Source organism: Theropithecus gelada, chromosome 10 (assembly GCF_003255815.1).
Source record: "Theropithecus gelada isolate Dixy chromosome 10, Tgel_1.0, whole genome shotgun sequence".
Lineage (NCBI taxonomy): Eukaryota > Metazoa > Chordata > Mammalia > Primates > Cercopithecidae > Theropithecus > Theropithecus gelada.
Genome location: NC_037678.1, coordinates 64736828 through 64756080, shown reverse-complemented (window position 1 = coordinate 64756080; position 19253 = coordinate 64736828). Strand labels below are relative to the sequence as shown.

General features: G+C 53.8%; 1 protein-coding gene across 3 annotated transcripts in view; it reads left to right on the top strand.

Moving 5' to 3' along the window:
• Positions 1-14418: 14418 nt before the first annotated feature.
• The window catches only part of VSTM2L (V-set and transmembrane domain containing 2 like), a 42587-nt gene continuing 37752 nt past the window's right edge, over positions 14419-19253 (top strand). For 2 of the 3 annotated variants that reach the window (XM_025399504.1, XM_025399505.1), the window contains exon 1: positions 14424-14784. In XM_025399504.1, the coding sequence (XP_025255289.1) occupies positions 14664-14784 (121 nt within the window). In that variant the 5' untranslated portion in view covers positions 14424-14663. Of the gene's footprint in view, positions 14785-19253 lie in introns of all 3 variants that reach the window. The other variant, XM_025399503.1, reaches the window with a different exon arrangement.

The window sequence follows — 19253 nt, the reverse complement described above, 5'->3', positions numbered from 1 at the left end:
CTCCCAGCCTGGTGCCGCCTTCCCAGGTCAGCGTGGCAGTGTCCCTCTTAAATGGGCAGACGGAATGGAGCAGAGCAGAAGAGACCGCTCCCCTGTTCCGGGCTGTGCACTCCTGTCAGCACCGCCAGGGTCCACATGTCCTGGCCCGGGGCCTCGTCCCCACTGTCAGTGGAGCTGGAGTCCTCCCCAGGGCCCAAGGCCCAGCATCTTGGCTTTCCTCACTCCTCAGACGCCTCCACCCCTGAGCTGGGGCCCAGCGAGAGAACGTCCACCAAATCAGGCCTGCGGCACAGGAAGCCGGGTTCTGATGGGCCTGGCTGGTGGTAGTCACTGCTTCCATTTACCGAGCCGGGTGCTGTAGTAAGTAATGATATTTAACTTGTCCAACAACCCTCTGCAATAAGCACTGTTATTATTCCCATTTTACAGATGAAGCAATAGAGGTTCCGAGAAGGAAGAGGCCCCAGGTCACACAGGCCGGACGAGGCAGTCAGCACCCAAACCTGCATACACTAGAGCGGTCCTCCAGCTGCTTCTTGACAACCAAATGGGCCCTTCCAGCCTCACTGGGGTGGGGGTGAGGAGTGGGAGAGAGCCCCTGCTCGGGGGCCAGTGGGGCCTCACACATCTCATCCAGTGGAGGAGGCAGGAGCGCAGAAGGAAGAAATGGTGACCTTAGGAACTGCCCGGCTGGCTCCTGCTCTGGACACGCCAGGGACCAAGGAAGCACAGGTTTGGTGACTGAATAATGGACACAGGACATGCTGAGGCCAGGGCCGAGCCAGGGCTCAGAGGACGCACACTGGACCTTTGGCCAGAGGTGGCCTCCTTGGGGACACAGGCTTTCCAGCCTCTTTCCCTGGCCAGCACTGGGCTTCTAGTTCCTTTGGCTGCTAGTGGCACAGGAGGGAGGACTGTGATGGAGTGGAGTGGAGCCCCCAGGATCCAGGCCTGTCTCTGCCTAAATTAGGAGACATGTGACCTCAGAAATCCCTGCCCTTCCCTGGGCCCCAGTTACCCTTCCTATACAACAAGGTGGTACATCAAGATGATCCCCAGATTCCTCACAGCTATAGATTATCCGAGACGGAGAGGACAAACAAGTCAGCAGTGAACATTTATTGAGCCTCTACTCTGTGCCAGATGCTGAATGCATGCTTCTCATGTGTATCTCATTTAATTTTTACGCAGCTGGCCAGGCACTGTGGCTCATGTCTGTAATCCCAGCAATTTGGGAGGCCAGGGCAAGTGGATTGCTTGAGGCCAGCAGTTCAAGACCAGCCTGGCCAACATGGTGAAACCCCGTCTCTACTAAAAATACAAAAATTAGCCAGGTGTAGTGGTGCGTGCCTGTAATCCCAGCTACTCAGGAGGCGGAGGCAGGAGAATTGCTTGAACCCGGGAGGTGGAGGTTGCAGTGAGCCAAGATCGCACCACTGCGCCCCAGCCTGGACAACAGAGCAAGACACTGTTTCAAAAAAAGAAAAAAAAAAGGAATAATTTTCATGAAGTAGTAAAATAAGGATCATAATCTTCACTTTAGAAATGAGGAAACTGAGGCTTAGAAAGGATCAGTCACTTAGAAAGGATCCTCAGGATCACACAGCTGGGATGCAGTGAGGCTGAACTCATGCCCAGCTCTCCCTGGCTTCAGATGAGACCATCCACAGCTCACTGCACACGTGTGTGACTGTGTGTATGCCCAGTCAGTGCTGCACCCTGCAAGGTGTGTGAGGACTAAGGTTTGGGGGGAAAGGGTGCACCAGAGCATGGGGGAAACAGCGCAGTGAATGTGGGTGGAAGGGAGCAAGACTAAGCAAACATGCAACTCTGGCCAAGTTTCTTTATCACCTCCAGTCTCACTGTGTCCATCAATAAAATGGGGATAGTCACAGCCCCCACTTCAGGCAGTTTAAATGAGATGATAGAAAGTCATGGGCACCATGTCTGTTTGCCAAATGGGTGTGAAGAGTCTATCTCATCTGCTCTTTGCAACAGCCCTGGGGTTGGAGAAGGGGAGGTGCACACCTCTCAGATGGGGAAACTGAGGCTCAGAGAAGTGAGCTACACAAGGCCACACAGGGTTGGGCTTTGAACCCAGTGGGGAGCTGTCACCACTACCCCACACTAGCAAAGAGCAAATATCAGATAGATTATCAATATCGGATGGACGGATGGATGGGTGAATGGATGGCCAGAAAAATGAAAATGTGCACGCAGTCCCGGGAAATCTCTTCCCGCCAAAGCTGCCTTGGGGCCCTCTACCTGGTTTCTCATGGTGGGAGGGCAGGGTAGGTGGGAGGCCTGCAGCTCCAGGCACCTGGGCCGGTACCAGCTGCTCGCCCACTTCTGCTCCTGGAAGGTCATTGTACCCTGGGCGGGTGAAGAGGCTTGGAAAGCCCCTGACGCTGTGATGCATTCAGGATCACAGCTGGAGATGTTCCCGGATTAGAGGGGAATTTATCCCCTCCGTGAGCTGCTGTGGCATGATTTACAGGCCTTGGCGAGTTCCGTGAAAGACCGGAGCAGGCTCCAGCCATTTAAATATAATTACCCAGCGCCTCCATCCAGATTCTGCAAGAAGATCATGAATACAGGGGACCCGGGATGCCCACTGAAGCCTCAGGAAACAGCTCGGCCCCCACCCAGGCCCAGCAATCTGGGTCAAGCGGGTCAAGCCTGTTCCAACCCCTACCCTTGCCTGAACTTTCACCATTAGAATGTCATTCCTTTGGCTTAATGCCCCAGCCCTGGGTTTAAAGGGCCTTTGCTTCAGTGGGGAGAACATTAGCCTGGGTCTCTGAAGACCCGTGTTGGAAACTTTGGACACTTTGGTCAAGTCACTACCCCTCTTCTTCTTGCACCTTAGTGCACTGAGCCGGAAACGCTCCCCGGCGATGAGGAAGCTGCGCCCTCCCATTCTAGAGATGGAGAAGCGGCTGCACGGAGAGGATGCCGCCAGAGGTGACCTGGAACGCAGAGGAAGCAGAGACTGGCTAGGGCTCAATGTGTCCAGTTCCTAGCCCACACGATGGAGGAAACTGAATCCCAGCGTCAGAAGTTGGTCAAGCTGGGCGTGTTGGCTCACACCTGTTATCTGAGCACTTTGGGAGGCTGAGGTGGGAGGATAGCTTGAGCCCAGGAGGTCGAGGCTGCAGTGAGCTATGATCGTGCCACTGCACTCCAGCCTGGGTGACAGAGTGAGACCCTGTCTCAAAAAAAAAAAAAAATGTGACCAGCCTGACCCTTTCCCCTCCACTCAGCTGAGATCTTGGCCCTAAACAATGGCTTTGGAGTCGAAGGGGCCTCCTTGTGGTTAAAAGCTCCGGCTCTGCAGACTGGAGGCCGGGGCCACCTCTGCACCTCTGAGTCTCGGGCTCCTTATGTGTAAAGAGTGGTGTTAGCAGTGCACACTCACGGGGTCACTCTAAGGCTTCAAGGAGAAACATGAGCAAGAGCCCAGCTCAGGGACCAGCCTGCGGCCAATGCAGGAAGCGTGGTTTATGATTTGGAAACAGGAAGATCCAAACTGGGTCCTGGATCTGCCACTTGCCGGCTGTCAGACCTTGGGCACATTTCTGGGCCTCAGTCTCCTCATCTGTAAAATGGAGATTCAAATCCCTACCTGTCAGTGCTGTGAGCACTGAATGAAAAAACAGGTCATGCACTTGGCACGTGGCCTGATACATTCTAGGCCTTCAGCAAATGATGGCTGCAGCTCATGGCAAAGAGGTAGTAATAACCCCTGCCAGGATGTGCAGTGTCCGGCTTCACGGCTCTGCCATGGCAAAGTGATGAGCAAAATCCACGCAGTCTGTCCTCATGAGCCTCTCGGTCCAGTGGAGGAAACCAGCACAAACACGTTTCAGAAATCACATTTGTGTATTCATTCAATAATTATTTCTGGAGCTCCCGCTCGGCGCCAGGACCTCTGCTAGGAAACAAGGAGACACAGCCCTGTTGTCATGGAGTTTACATTGTAGTGAGGACACGGCCAAGAAACAGACATGTAATGTGCAGAGAAGGGTAAGTGTTGAGGAAAATATAGAAGGGTTAGGGGCTTCAGAGGGATGAGGGCTGTATTTTAGACGAGATGGTCCTGGAGCATTTGCGAGGCAAGGAGGCAGAGAGGTGATGAATACAGGCCTCACTGTCACGGCAAGTCTTGTGAGGTGTGGTGAGCACCCTGGTCTTGGCCTGAGTGAGGATACCAGCTTTGCAAAGGGAGGTGCCAGGGTGGGAGCCGACCATCTGCCTCGGGATCCCTGCAGCCCAGCTCCAGCATGCAGCATGGCGGGCACTCCAGACCACTTGGAAGGAGAGACTCAAAGAAAATCTAGAAAAGGTACTCTCTGGTGGGGGAGGGGGCTGTGGATGCCCAGGGCACAGACAAGTAACATGGAGGCCTGGTCCCTGTTCTCTGGCCCCAGAGGGTCCACCAAGTCCTGACATGTGGATGTCCCAGGGAGGAAATCGATTTCAGCCCAATGATGATAATGAAGGTGTGTGTGGTAAGAAACAGAGCATCTCCCATGGCCATTGCTCTAATCCAAGAACCTCTTGAAATTGGCTCTTCTATCCCCCATTTTACAAAAGAGGAAATCGAGATTCAGCCGACTTAGGAGATTTGCCCAAAGCCACAGGGTATGTCCACGGCAGAGCTAGGTCTCAAACCCAGGCCCGGGGCTGCCCTGTCTAAGGGACAGTGCCCTTCAGACTTGGAAGGAGATGCCTCTGGAGGTCTGGGGCTCCCTCTGCTTGGAGCCCCACCCTGCAGGGTGCAGCTGGCCAGAGGAGGAGCCACATCCAACCTTGAGGATACAGCAGAGAACGAGGGTGGTGGTGTTGCCCGTGTAGAGCTTATGGACTAGTAGGGGCGATAGACACTAAACAGCTAGATGCACAACTACTTATTTGATTAAAATTGTGGTCAGGTGCAGTGGTGCATGTTTGTAATCCCAACACTTTGGGAGGCCAAGGTGGGAGGATTGCTTGAGGGTAGGAGTTTGAGTCCAGCCTGGGCAACATAACAAGACTCCATCTCTAAAAAAATAAAATTAGCTGAACGTGGTGGTGTGTACCTGTGGTCCTAGGAAGCAGAGGCGGGAGGATCATTTGAACCTAGGAGTTAAAGGTTACAGTGAGCTATGATTGAGCCACTGCACTCCAAGGCAGCAGAGTGGCAGAGCGAGATCTGGGTGGCAGAGCAAGAGCCTTTCTTTTCTTTTTTCTTTTTTCTTTTCTTTATTCCTTCCTTCCTTCCTTCTTCCTTCCCTCTTTCTCTCTCTGTCTTTCTCTCTTTCTTTCTCTCTCTCTTTCTCTCTCTCTTTCTCCTTCCTTTCTTCCTTTCCTCTCCCCTCCCCTCTCCTCCCCTCCCCTCCCCTCCTCTCTTCTCCTTTCCTTTCCTTTCCTTTCCTTTCACAGTCTTTTTGTCCCCCAGGCTGGAGTGCAGTGCAGCATCTCCATTTCAGCTCACTGCAACCTCTTCCTTCTAGGCTCAAGTGATCCTCCCACTTCAGCCTCCTGAGTAGCTGGGAATACAGGCACATGTCACCATGCTTGACTAATTTTTAAATTGTTTTTTGTAAAATCGAGGCCTCACTATATTGTACAGGTGGGTCTCAAACTCCTGGGCTAAAGCGATCCTCCTGTCTCGGGCTCCCAAAGTGCTAGGATTACAGGCGTGAGCCACTGTGCCTGGCAACACCCCATCACTTAAAAAAAAAGTGACTGGGATGATGGCTGTTACTACTGCTGCTGCCGCCACCCTGGCACTGGGGACCTGCTTCCTTTCTGAAGCTGGAGGAGGCTGGGCAGCCCTCAGAGGCTCCCTTTGCTCTGCAGCAAGAAACCTCAGGAAGACACTGTCACCCAAGGGGAAAGCAAGGAGGAGTAACCCCTGAGGTTGCAGGCTCCCTCAAACAGGCCCAGCTTTACCAGCCACCTTGGCAGGTCCTCCCCAAGCCTAAGGCCCTGTCCTCTGCCTGCCTCCACCTGAGGGCTCTGATGGCAGAGGCTGGGGGCAGTGGACCTTGGTCCCAGCCACTGTGTGACTTCAGCCCAGCCACTTCACTCCCTGAATCTTCGTGGTTTCAGTTGTAAGATGGAAAGAACAGTCCCATCCTTGTCACGAGGATTTGGTGAGATAAATCCTGGTGTCTGGCACACAGTAAGTGCTCAATAGATGCTCATCCCCTTCTCCTGTGTGGGGTCCATGGAGATACGAGGCCCAGGCCTCCCTTAGAGGCATCTACCTCTGTGCTGTCCACTATGGTAGTCATGAGCCACACAGGCCATTGAGCACTGAAAATGTGGCTGTCCAAAATTGAGATGTGCCTTAAGTATAAAATGCACACACCAGATTCTCATGGCTTGGTATGGAAAAAAAGAACATAAAATATCTCCTTAATAATGCTTTATATTGATTATGTGTTGAAGTGATAATATTTTTGATATATTGGGTTACATAAAACAGATTATGAAAGTTAATTTCACCTGATTGTTTTTACTTTTTAAAAATGTGGCTACTAGAAAATTTAAAATTACACAGGTGGCTTGCATTTTACTTCTGTTGGACAGCATCTGCCTAGCTAATTACAACCATGGAATGTTTAGACTGGCATTAACCACGCCATTAAAGTCAGTTCAGGATTTTTAAAAACACTCCTACAAGCAGGGCCTTGTAATTGGCAGAGACCCTGCTGTCCCGCGCTGTTTAATAAGCACTTGGTTTGCAGGGTGAAGGGCCCTAGGAGCCCCTCCCGGATGCAATTAATCGCCTTTGATGGGGATTGTCATTATGCTTCACAGATACGTGCCACGTGTACTTACTGGCCTTGGTGGAGTGCAGTTTATGGGTTTAGGTTCAAATCTGAGGGCAAAAGCCTGGAGGGATACTATGGGCTGAACATGTCCCCCAAATTCATATGTGGAAGCCCTAACTCCAATGTGGCTGCACAATATTTGGGGTAAGGAAGTAAATAAGGTTAAATGAAGTTCGAAGGGCAGAGCTCCGATCTGATAGGATTAGTATCCTTCTAAGAAGAGACACCAGATAATAGGCTGGGAGCAGTGGCTCAAGCCTGTAATCCCAGCACTTTGGGAGGCCGAGGCGGGCAGATCATTTGAGGTCAGGAGTTCAAGACCAGCCTGGCCAACATGGTGAAACCCCGTCTCTACTAAAAATACAAAAATTAACTGGGTATGGTGGCAGGTGCCTGTAATCCTGGCTACACAGGAGGCTGAGGCAGGAGAATCGCCTGAACCTGAGAGGCAGAGGCTGCAGTGAGCTGAGATCACACTACTGCACTCCAGCCTGAGCGACAGTGTGAGACTCTGTCTCTAAATAAATAAATAAATAAGAAGAAGAGACGCCAGAGAACTCTCTTTCTCTCTTCCCTCTCCCACCCTCTTCCTCTGCACATACAAAGAAGAGGTCTTGTGAGCACACAGCCAGACAGCAGAAGAGGCCTCGGAGTGAAACCTATCTTGCTGGCACCTTCATTTTGGACTTTCCAGCCTCCAGAATGGTGAGAAATATATTTCTGCTAATTTCTACGTAACCCGTCTGCAGTGTTTTGTTACAGCAGCCTGAGCAGACTAAGACAAAAGGTTCTTTGGGCCTCGGAGAAGTTCCCACTTTGGGAAGCCACAGAGTTGGATGTTTTTTGAGGAGCTGCTTGGCTGCACAGGTGATGATGGATCCTGTATGACCCCCTCAGGCAAGCGTCACTTGGAAGAAAGACCTCGGCCTAGAGTCAGGAGACCTGTGTCCTTGGCCTGGTTCTGCCGTTCCCTCATTGTGAGATCCTAGGCTTCTCTCCATGTCTTTCTATACCTCAATTCCTCCATCTACACAAAAGAGACGTGATGGTTGATCTTTGATGACCTTCTCTGTTAAAAATTAGAGATGCTGGCTGGGCACAGTGGTTTATGTCTGTAATTCCATTTGCTGTAGGACGCCACGGTGGGAGGATCGCTGGAGGCCGGGAGTTGAAGACCAGCCTGGGCAATATAGTGAGACTCCTATCTCTACAAAATATTTGTAAAATTATCTGGGTGTGGTGGTGCACACCTGTAGTCCCAGCTACTCGGGGGCTGAGGCAGGAGGACTGCTTGAGCCCAGGAGTTTGAGGCTGTAGTGAACTATGGTAGTGCCTACCACTGCACTCCAGCCCGGGCAGTAGAGTGAGACCCTGTCTTAAACAAATAAATAAAAAAGGTGCTTTAAATTTAAATTTTAGGTTTTAGATTATGTCTTCACTCTGTGTGGTCCACTCAGACCGGAATCCAGAAGAAAAATGTCAGGGACACTCCGTAGGACTTCTGACAAAGTCAGGAGCCAGAATGACTGAATTTCCCACCCCCAGGCTGCCCACCCTTCCCCACCACTGCACTGTCCCTGGCTCCTAGCCCTTGGCCCAAGCATGGCTGTCAGCCTAGACAGGGCCTTCCTAGGAGGCTCAGGAGCCCTGCGGGAGGCAGAGTGCAGATAAAGGCTCGGAGTCCATCCAGGTGGAAAACCTGGGTCTGTGTCCATCGTGAACCACATGGGCAGAGGGGCCAGACCTGGGGCTCCTATCATGGGAACATGATGTGACTGTAGAGGCCAGTCAAGGCTCCTGCCCAGCAGTGAGGGGGACGGATAAAGAAATCAGTCATCAGAGGAGAGAAGTTCCCCAGACCGGGGTGGGAGGTCACATATCGGCCTCCTGTGTCCTGTGCCCTCCAGAGGGGAGCTAGGGCAGAGGGGCTTCCTCATTCCAGGAGGCCGGTTGGGCTCAGTTCAAGGAACCCCTGTCCTCCCACCTCTATTGGAATTCTCACTGCAACCCACTGGATCCCTACACGAGACACACCTGGGGTGCTTAGTGAACAGGCAGATTCCCAGATACCCACCCCGAAAAGCCAGTCTGAAAGAGAACCCCCAAGGGTGGGGCCTGGGCACAGCCAGCCTCCCCAGAGATTCTCAGGTCCACTAATATCTCATAACTCTGTGTCTAGGCCAATGGTGTTCAATCCTAGCTGTGTACTGCGATCACCTGGGGATTTTTTCTTTAAACCCTGATACCCAGATCTCACCTGAGACCAATTATGTCAGAATCTCTGGGGTGTGCCCTGGGCATCCATATATTTTTAAAGCTCCCCAGTCATCCCAGTGTGGATCCAAGGACTGCTCCAGCTCCAGATCAATTCTAAGAGCCTCAAGACGAACATCTGGGGAAACGGAGAAGTCGTGAGTCTCAGATAAGAGAAATAACTTGCCTGAGGTCACACAAGGAGGTGATGGCAAAGCCCGTCCTGAAACCCAGGCCTCTTTCCTGACCGTGGGCCACTTTCCTCCTGACGCTGCATCTCTTTTTAAAAACCAGAGCCCAGGCAGGCAATGCCCACAGTATTTCACTTTAATAATGTTGGAAACTGGTACAGTCAGGGCCACCACAGTGGTGGGGCGGGAGCCTCGATGGCGATTAGTGGAGCCGTAAGTCTTTCGCTTTATCCAAATCTTGGGCAGTAATTTAGAAAATCTAATTAAAGGGGGAGAAATGGGGACACCTCGTGCTCCCTGCCTCCTGTTATAATGAGTGAAATACACCGGGCTGTAAAAGAAAATGCTGTCTGAGACGCAGCTCCGATGTTTTATTGCCAAGTTTTATTCGCTGATGTAAACGTAATCGCTGGAAACCGGAGCTCTTATTAACACACATATTTTCACACATCCGGGGCCCCTCCTGCTCCCCCCTCTCCCTCTGGGCTTGTTCACCCACCTCCTAGGGTCAGCCCTGCTGCTTTCTGGGCATGTCTATGCCAAGCCTGGATTTCCCCACCGGTTTCATACCCTCCCGCGGCAGATAAGACTTTAATAGAATTCCATTGCTCCTCGGAGCTCAGTAATACATTCTGGAAATTAGGCGGCTACATACTAAAGCCATTGTTCCTCCTTATAAATGGGTTCTCTCAAAGCCAGTGACCATGGGGGCTCTGATAAGCTCTCATGAAGCCTCGCTCCACATGTTATTGGTGTGTTAAAAGGCGCAGCTCTAGGCTTACATTGCTCATTGTTAGGGGCTGATACATTTAAGTAGTTTCTCCATGAATCAGGCAGCCTAGGTATTTCCCCCTCTTGGCATTGATAGATGAGCGAAAGGAAGCCATTTAGATGGTGCTATATAGGGCCCCAGCCCACGTGGTGAATGATTTCCAATGCCTGGTTTAATTTATTTTTAAATGAAATTTGTTATTGATTCTGGATTAAAAGGACAAATCTTACGGCTGTTACCACTGACAGAGCCACAGTGCTCAAGTGACACCTCTCAAGGAGGGGAGGGAGGGTGGCCTCTCTGAGTCCAGGGGAGGGTGTGGAGACTCTCCAGGGAGCTTGGCTCAGCGGTAAGGGGCAGTGCAAGATCCCATGCTTAGAGGGAAGTTTAAAAATATCATCTTTCCCAATTGAAATACTTGACATGATGCTCACCTCTGAGCCTCATTTGTGTCATGGAAATAGCGGTGATATTTGCCTCATGGCATCCACACACACGACCACTAGAGGCTTGTTTAATTACCTCCAGGGATGGGAGGCTTTCCATCTCCTGCAGCATTCCCAGAATGAAATGAGTGACAGGCGCCACCCACCCCAGTGAATTCCTAGAGACCGTTTCCTGGGCTAGTCTTTGCTTACCTTCTGCCTCCACTAGGCTCTCCACAGTGCCCAGAGATTACACTTGCATTGGGAAGCAGACAAGAGGCACAATTCCACAGGGGAGGAGGAGGGGCTAGGATGTGTCCTTTCACATCCAGCCTCTACCCTACCTTACTGTGCAACTTTGCACAGGTTACATCATCTTTCTGAGCTTCGTTTCTCCATCCATAAAGGAAGGAAGGGAATAATAGCGACCTCAGGGGTTGTTGCATGAATTATAGGAGATCATGGGTGTGAATGTGATTTGTAAACTGCAAAGTACAATTTAGGTGCTGCAGGAAATACAAGTGGGGCAGTACAGTATAGTGGGAGGTCCCTGAGCTGGGAGACAGAGGACCTGGATCCAGTTCTGTCATGAGTGGCTGTGTGACTCTGAGACAGTGAATTACTTTCTCTGGGTCTTAGTTTCTTAAGGTGCCAAGAGGGTAGGTTGGAATCAAACATATGAAATGTTTGATTGGCTCTAGAAACAAACACATCATGGCCTTGCTGTGTCACTTTGGGCAAAACACCTAATCTTTCTGAACCTATGTCTTCATCTGTAGATAACAAGAACACTAGTCAACATGCGTCATGTATTCGGTATGTGCTTGGCATTGTTCTAAGTGCTTTCCATGTAGCAACTCATTTAATCCCCACCACCCTGTTGTGAAGGATGTATTATTACCCTTATTTTACAGATGAGAAAATTGAGGCACAGGGAGGCTAAGCAGCTTGTCTAAGGTTACATAGCTACCAAATGGCAGGATTCAAAACACAGAATATGGCTCTAAGAGCCCACACTTCTAACCATACCATCCTACCCTACACGGCCTGGTGGTTCTGAGGATTAAGTGGAATAATGAAAGTTCTTAGGGCCATGCTGGGCATACAGTGATGAGCCAACAGAGGTTTGGGGACTGGAAGAAGGCAGCAGGCATTCCTTCCCATGGGGACTCAGACTGGACCGTGCCCAACTGGGGACTCAGCTAGATAGAGGGGAAGGCATACAAGCACAGGGGAAGTACTGGGAAGGGTAAGGATGTAATGAGGCCAAGGCATGCCCAAGATAGCACAGGATATGTGCAGGAGGTGAGGCTGGGATCCTGAATGCAAACTAGAGAAGTCAGGATTTCTCACATAAACAGGCTGTCAGAGGGTTTTGAGCAGAACCATTACATCATGAGCATTTTCTTCTTTTTCTTTTTTTTTTTTTTTTTTAGACGAAGTCTCGCTCTGTCACCCAGGCTGGAATGCAATGGTGTGATTCTGGTTCACTGAAACCTCTGCCTGCCGGGTTCAAGTGATTCTCCTGCCTCAGCCTCCTGAGTAAAGAGCTGGGATTACAGGTGCCCACCACCACGCCCGGCTAATTTTTGTATTTTTAGTAGAGATGGGGTTCCACCATGTTGGTCAGTCTGGTCTCGAACTCCTGACCTCATGATTTGCCCACCTCAGCCTCTCAAAGTGCTGGGATTACAGGCATGAGCCACCACACCCAGCCCATCATGAGCATTTTCAAAGGCGTACAATCCTTGGATGTCTGTCCTTGAAGGAACCTTGACCTTGCTCCAGGCTTCAAAGAGAAAAGATTTCTGAAGGTCAGCCGGTGGGCTAGGGGCACAGCAGCAGCAATGTGCTGCCATCCCGCCAGACCCCCTTCCTCTGCAGCCCTGAGCAAACTCTCGCTTACTCCTCTTTTAATCTCCTCTCCCTCCCTGTCCCCTTGCCTGTGACTGCTCCCTCCAATCTGTGGTTTAAGAGGAGAAAGCACGGGTTTGAGTCCCAGTTCTGTCACCACAGTCTCCTGGCAAGGCCTCAGGCTGGGGTCGAAGGAGTCCTGGGTTTTAGTCTGGCTAACATGGTGGCTGCTATGTGATCTGGAGGATTTTCAGTTTCCACATCTTTATGACGAAAGCAGTAGTCCGTTTCACTGGGAGCGAGATTCAGGGGAGTTAATGAATGAGAAAACACGTGCACAGAGTCCAAGACGCCTGGCCAGCCCAGGATAACCTAAACACCATCACTACGTGGGAAGAAAGTCAGAAGTGAGAGAAACAGGCAAACACGGCCCCTTCCTCCAGGGCATGTGGTCCAGAAGGTGCGGGGGTCGACACCTGGGACCTGTACTCGGTGCTGAAGGGAGTGCGGGGCTGTGGATGGGGCTGGAACACAGTGCTTGTAAGTGCGGGACATCGTGGAGGAGGTGTCCTTAGTTTGGAAGAAGCTGGACTGTTGCTGGCTACCACGGGCCCCTTCCGGTGTGCTACCCCCCATAATACCGGAAGGGGTGTGCTGAGACAGAGGGAAGACGGCGAGGGGCTATGTTCCTTGGGCTCTAACCTCATTCTCAAACTTGGGCGCTGTCCACAGGGCTGGACGCGGGATTCACCTGTGTTCTGGAGTGGGTGGTGGGCTGTCGGAGGGGTTGACCCTGTTCGGCGGGAACGGGGGAGAAAGTCTGAGGGTCTGTTCACGGTGTGAACCCCAGCATCAAAAGGTCAGTTGAAACGCTGTCCACGGTGCCCAAAGGATGGGACCTGGGGACCGGCGCTGTCCTCCTCCATGGTGCTGAAACTGGGAGGACCAGACTGTGTGAGCAGCGAGGCCTGGGGAAGGGCAAGGGATGAGAGCAGGAGGGACCCCGCTCGGGAGTCAGGGGCCCCGCCCGGCTCGCCGTGGGACCTCAGAGAAGCTAATTACCTGATTTCAGGTGCTTTCTTATCTTTTAAATGGGACCACAGGTCCGCCCTCCTGTCTGTACCGAGGGTCTGTCCCATCAGCCCCAGTAACAAGGTTTGGGAAGGAATTGGAGGACCTTGTTGGATTCCTGCTCTTGGGAATGGTGCCCTATCCCCCTCCCCTGCCACACTCACACACACATACACGCACACGCGCGCGCACAAGCGCGCACACACACGCACACACACACCATCGAGGCTCATTTGTCTAGGGAAGGAGCCTACAGTCCAGAAGGGGGCGATCCCATCCACCACATAAGGTCCAGTATCTTCAAAAGCCAGGAGCCGCAACAACTGGCCTGCCTCTCTCCCATTACAAAGACTGGAAAACTGAGTCCCAGAGAGGGGAACACCGACAGTAATAACCACTGAGCTCCTGCCACGTGAGCGGCATTATGCTAGGCGCTTTGCATGCACGATTTCGCAAATGCTCACCAGGACCCCCGCAGACAGCTATTACCCCCATTTCTCAGATGAAGACTTCGAGGTTCAGAGAGGGGTAGACACCTGGACGCGATCACACAGCGAGCCGAGGTCGGCGGCAGAGCTATCACCAGGTTCTGTGTGTCTCAGCCCAGGCTCCCACCCTACCTCACCCTCACCCCCAGCCCCACTGGTCCCTGACCCAGGCCCCGCCCTGCCGGTAAAGTTAGGAGCCTCTGAGCGCGCTGGCCTGGCAGCGGGTGCCCTGGCTTTTCTCCCTCTCCCTGCTGGACGGTATTTCTGTGGCTGAAGCCCGTTGGGTCGTGCTTTGCTGGAACTGCGGGAACCCTGTCCCTGGGGTGGCTCTCTCCGCCCCATCCCGGCCCCGCCCCCGCACTCGGGCTGGGGAAAGTTGCGGGTACCGCTTTAAAAATCCCAGCCTGGGCAAAACTTTGATGATAAATCAAGCGGCAGATCCCTCCGCCGCCTGCTCCGGGCGGGAGGAGGGAGGGGAGGAGGGAGCGGAGGAGGGAGGCGGGAGGAGGGAGGAGGGTGCGGCGGCGGCGCGGTGTGGCCTTCCGCGGAAGGGAAGAGTCCCGCAGTCGGAGGCGGCCGGCTGGGCGTGCGCTCGCTCCCCGCAGCCGGGGCTGGGCCGGAGCCGGGCGAGGGCTGGGAGCCCGGCCGGGCCGGGGACAGCGGGCGAGGGGCAGCTGCCGGAGCCGGGCAGCCAGGCCGCGCAGGTCAGGGGACAGCGGGTGCGGGGTCTGCGGTCTCCGGGGCCCCGATGTGAGGCGGCGGCGCCCCCGGCCCGAGCGCGCACCATGGGGGCCCCGCTCGCCGTAGCGCTGGGCGCCCTCCACTACCTGGCACTTTTCCTGCAACTCGGCGGCGCCACGCGGCCCGCCGGCCACGCGCCCTGGGACAACCACGTCTCCGGCCACGGTGAGTTCGGTCGCCGCCACCGCGGACGTCCCTACCAAACCCCACCCCGGGCCGCGCCACTCCAACTTGGCCGCCCTGGGGCTCGAACTGGCGGCAGTCGTGGCGGGAATCCCGGGGCGCCCCCTGCCGGCGCGGTGGACCCGCCCTGGCACCCCGACCCTGCGGAGGAGGGGGCACCCGGGGCGCACCCCCGAACCTCCTCCCCCCACACTCGCACGATTTCGCAAATGCTCACCTCTATGGCCACACCGATATGCACAGCCGCGGACACACTCAGACCCACAGTCGCTGCTTTCTCACACTCACAACTCCTACCCTGCACATCTCCACACACCTCAGGTCCCCCTCCTCACTGCAAGCCCTTACACTTATGCCCACTACGCACGCACATCGGGCACTGCGCCGGTGGGCTCACTCTGCCAGCTGGCGCACACGCTTCGCCACAACTCTTGCCTGGCCACCTGCAGACACACTGGTGCGCGCGCGCACCCACACAGACACACACATACACACACGAACACAATTTGCTCACCCACTCCTCCCCGCTCATCTGCCTTTACTCTTCGTGGGTTTAACTGCACAGAGGCCCTTGTCCTCTCCCTCGCCGCACCCTCCCCTTATACCACTGGAAAGGTCCTTGGGAGCAGAAGACCCTGTTTCTTGAGAACTGTCACCTGAGGCCGCAGCCTCCCTGTTGGGCGGGTGGCACCTGGTGGAAGCCCCTCAGAGCCACCGGAGTAGTTGGGGTTGCTGCTTGCAGCCAGAGGCATGGGAGTGGGAGTGGGAGTGGACGTGGAATGCCGGGTGCTTTTGTCTGCCTCTGGGGGTGGGCAGGAAGCCGCTGCCATCCTTCCATAGGGTCCCCCCATCCTCATCCTCGGCCCTAGAGGACTGAAATGTGGGAAGTCACAACTCCAGCCGCTGTGGGAGCCGGGGAGCAGACAAGCATTCCCAGCACTGGCTGGCTGACTGTCAGAAGCTCCTGCTAGCCCCAAAGGAGCCCAAGTTGGCAGCAGAGTTGGACTGTATGAGCCTGGCAGCTGTGGGGGCTCCCCCTGGCCCCTGTGAGCCTGGCTCTGGGATGGGAGCTTGAGCATAGATGAAACCAAAGGAGACCTTTCTTCCATGCAGCCCTTCACTAGACAGACTCCCAGCCCTGTGGGGGAGGCTGCAGCCCCAGTGCTGGGCACTGTGGGCCCAGGGCTGCGGGGAGGTTTGCACAAAGGCCAGATAATTGGATGATTTATTCTGATGGGAGTGAGTGAGGGGTGTGGGGGGGTAGATAATCAGGGAAGGCTTTGCTGGGGTGTGACACATGAGTGGGATTTCTCCAGTGGAGAGGGGGGCTTCAAAGCCATCCTCAGGGTCTCTGCTTTTGGGGAACCATGACTCCCCACCCCCTTCTGCCTCACCATGTTTGGTAGTAACCGCTGTGTGCATCATTTATGTACCCTTCGTACCCCTCACCTGATTTCTACTGACCTGGCTAGAGCGATGGTAAATAAGGAAAGGGTTCTTTTGATCCTCAACTTACAGATAGGGACACCAAGGCTCAGAGAGATGAAGGAAGTTGCCCAAGGTCACACAGTAAGAGAGTGACGGAGCCAGGACAGGCCCCAGGGTCTGTCGGGCCAAGACAGACAGGACATTCATCTCCCTGTCAGATTCCCTCCCATTCTAGGGAAACTGGGAATTCCTCCCTCTCCACCCCTCCTCTCCTCGCTCCGCTCAGTTCCTTGGCACAGTTGGAACTTTCAGTAGGAGGGCTTTTCATGGAAGGGCTTCCCTGAGTTTGCAGTCCCAAGGGGTACAAGGAATGGGACTCTGAGGCTTATGGTCGTTCTGTCCCTAGAGCACCAGACCCCAGGGACTTGGGTGCCACTCTGTCATTCCTGAGGCCCCAAAGTGGCTCCCCCCATGGAGAAGCAGGGTCTGTCTGCCCTTTGTGTGACAGTCTTTACCTGCCCCCTGGTGCCAGGTAAGCTGAGGGGGCACAGCTCTGCCCAACCAGTTGTAATCTCCCCTCTGCACCCTGGAGGGTCAAGCTAAGGCCCAGGGCAGGGGCTAGATGAGAAGGAGGCACCCCTAGTTGCTGGGGAAACTGGCTTCTCTCCTGAACCCCCCGTGTGGCTCTGGGCAACTGAGCCACCCCTCTGGGTCTCCCTGTGTCCCTAAAGAAACAAGGAGGCCAGGCTGCTCTGCAGGGGCCAGGCTGCCTTCCCCCGACATTGCTAGGTTCAAAGTCACCAAGTAGTGACTGCTGAGGAGCCCCCACAGCTGCCCCTCTGCCGGGCCAAGCACCCGCCACCACAGGAAGGGTTTGGAACCACTCACTTAATCACAAAAAGAAACTGTTATTAATGATAGTGAGACGCGGCGAATAAGTGGGTCATGTCTAATAAGCCATTTGTGTTCAGGAGGAGAATACCAATTTGATAAAAGCTGTGTGTGCTGAAAAAGCTCAGAAATTGCTGTTTAGCAGATTGGAGCCTGATCGTTTCATTATTCCTGGGCTCCGTGTGTCCTCAGCTGATTCAGGAAATGTGGCCCAGTTGGGAAGGTGTCTCTATGTCTGGGGGTGGGGGGTGGGGGCTGGAAGCAGGGACTCCTGGGGAGGGGCACGTTGACCCCAAGTGCTTGGTGGCTGCTCACCCCTCCAGCTCCATCTGAGCCCAACCTGGCCGCCGGGCTCCTGCTTTCCACCTGGCTGCCCTGGAGCTTGTCACAGGGAGAGCCTACGGTCAGATGGGTCAGAAGGGACATCTGTTTTGCTTCCCATCTCCCTCCCAACTCCACGCAATGCACTTGGAAGAGGGCTTTTTCGAGGTGTGAGGAACGAATGGGGAGCATGTATCTCAAGGGGGCATCAGGCACTGGCAGGTGGGGTGGTGATGGTCCATGTCTGCACCTAGTAGGTGCTCAATAAACAGGAGCGATTTTGATTTTTTCTTATCAGAAAAATGTTAACTCATTCCCATGCGCACAGCAGGGATGGGAGGAAAAGGTGCAAACATTGACAAAATGCCTACTGTGTGCCCTGTGCTGCCAAGCCCTTGCCAGTGTTAACTCCCTCAGGCTGACCATTCATGCAAGGCTGGTGTTGGAGATAAGAGGAAACCGAGGCTCGGAGAGGGTCAGTGATTTATCCAGAGGTGCTGAGTCTGTACAGAGAGCTGGAAAGCTGTGTTTAGGATGAAGGTACATTTGGTGGTTCTGGGACTGCCTCCTCCAGGACAGCCTTGAGGCAGGCTTGGCCATGGCATCTTCCTTCGTGTAGCCGTAATCCAAGCTTGCTCCCTTCTAGCTCCTCAGGGAACCAGTAAAGCAGTGGGTTCCACCAAGAGGAACCAGCCACTCAGAAAGGTGGCAGGTATCTGAGGATACCTGTAGGTTAGAAACAGGCAGCTGGACTGGACCCCAGGATCTTTCCAGATCTTGTCCAGGGGAGGGATCCAGAAGGCAGGGTCTTTGTGAAGATCTCTGTAGACCCCTACAGCTTGCAGAGGACCCAGCAAGCCTCACATGGCAGAGTCCCCCAGGGAATTTGTTACAATGCAGATCCCCCCAAACCCACTGCCAGAATGCTTATTTGATGGGACCTTGGAATGTGCATTTTATTATTATTTTTTAAATTTCTCTTGAGACAAGGTCTTGCTCTATTGACCAGGCTCGAGTACAGTGGCACAATCTCAGCTTACTGCAACCTCTGCCTCCTGGGTTCAAGCGATTCTTTCATCTCAGCCTCCGAGTAGCTGGGAGTACAGGCGTGCGCTACCACCCTCAGCTAATTTTTAAATTTTTTGTAGAGATGAGATCTCACTATATTGCCTAGGCTGGTCTTGAACTCCTGGGCTCAAGCCATCCTCCCTCCTCGGCCTTCCAAAGTGCTGGGATTACAGGCGTGAGCCACCGCATCAGGTGGAATCTGCATTGTAATAAGTTTCCCAGAGGATTCTCATGCAGCCTGGGGTTTGGAAGCCACTGCCTAAGTATTTACCCATACCTGATGGGAGATGTAGGGACAGGAAATGTCTGATGCTAGGGGCTGGCTTGGTTTGGTTTCACAGGGGAGGGAGAGGTCCAGACGGGGGCAGGTGGATGGTCCCTGAGAGGAGCCCCAAGAAGCCTCACACTGCAGCAGACAACACCCCTCCCGCCCCCACTCTGCCCCCCACACACACCCCTACACACACGCCCCTACACACACACCCCTACACACACACACCCCTACACAGACACCCCTACACACACCCCTACACACCCACACACACATACACACACACACACACACAGCCCTAGGCAAGCACCTTCAATTATTCATATACCCCAGTGCAGACAAAGATCCTGGCTTGGCCAGGGGCTTTGTCCATTGAGTGATTCACTGTCCTGAGATTCTCTCTGTTGCCAGGAGGGACCAGCAGGGCGCTGGGGGAGGGAGGGGGCACGGGGCCATTTGGCAAGCAGCCTGT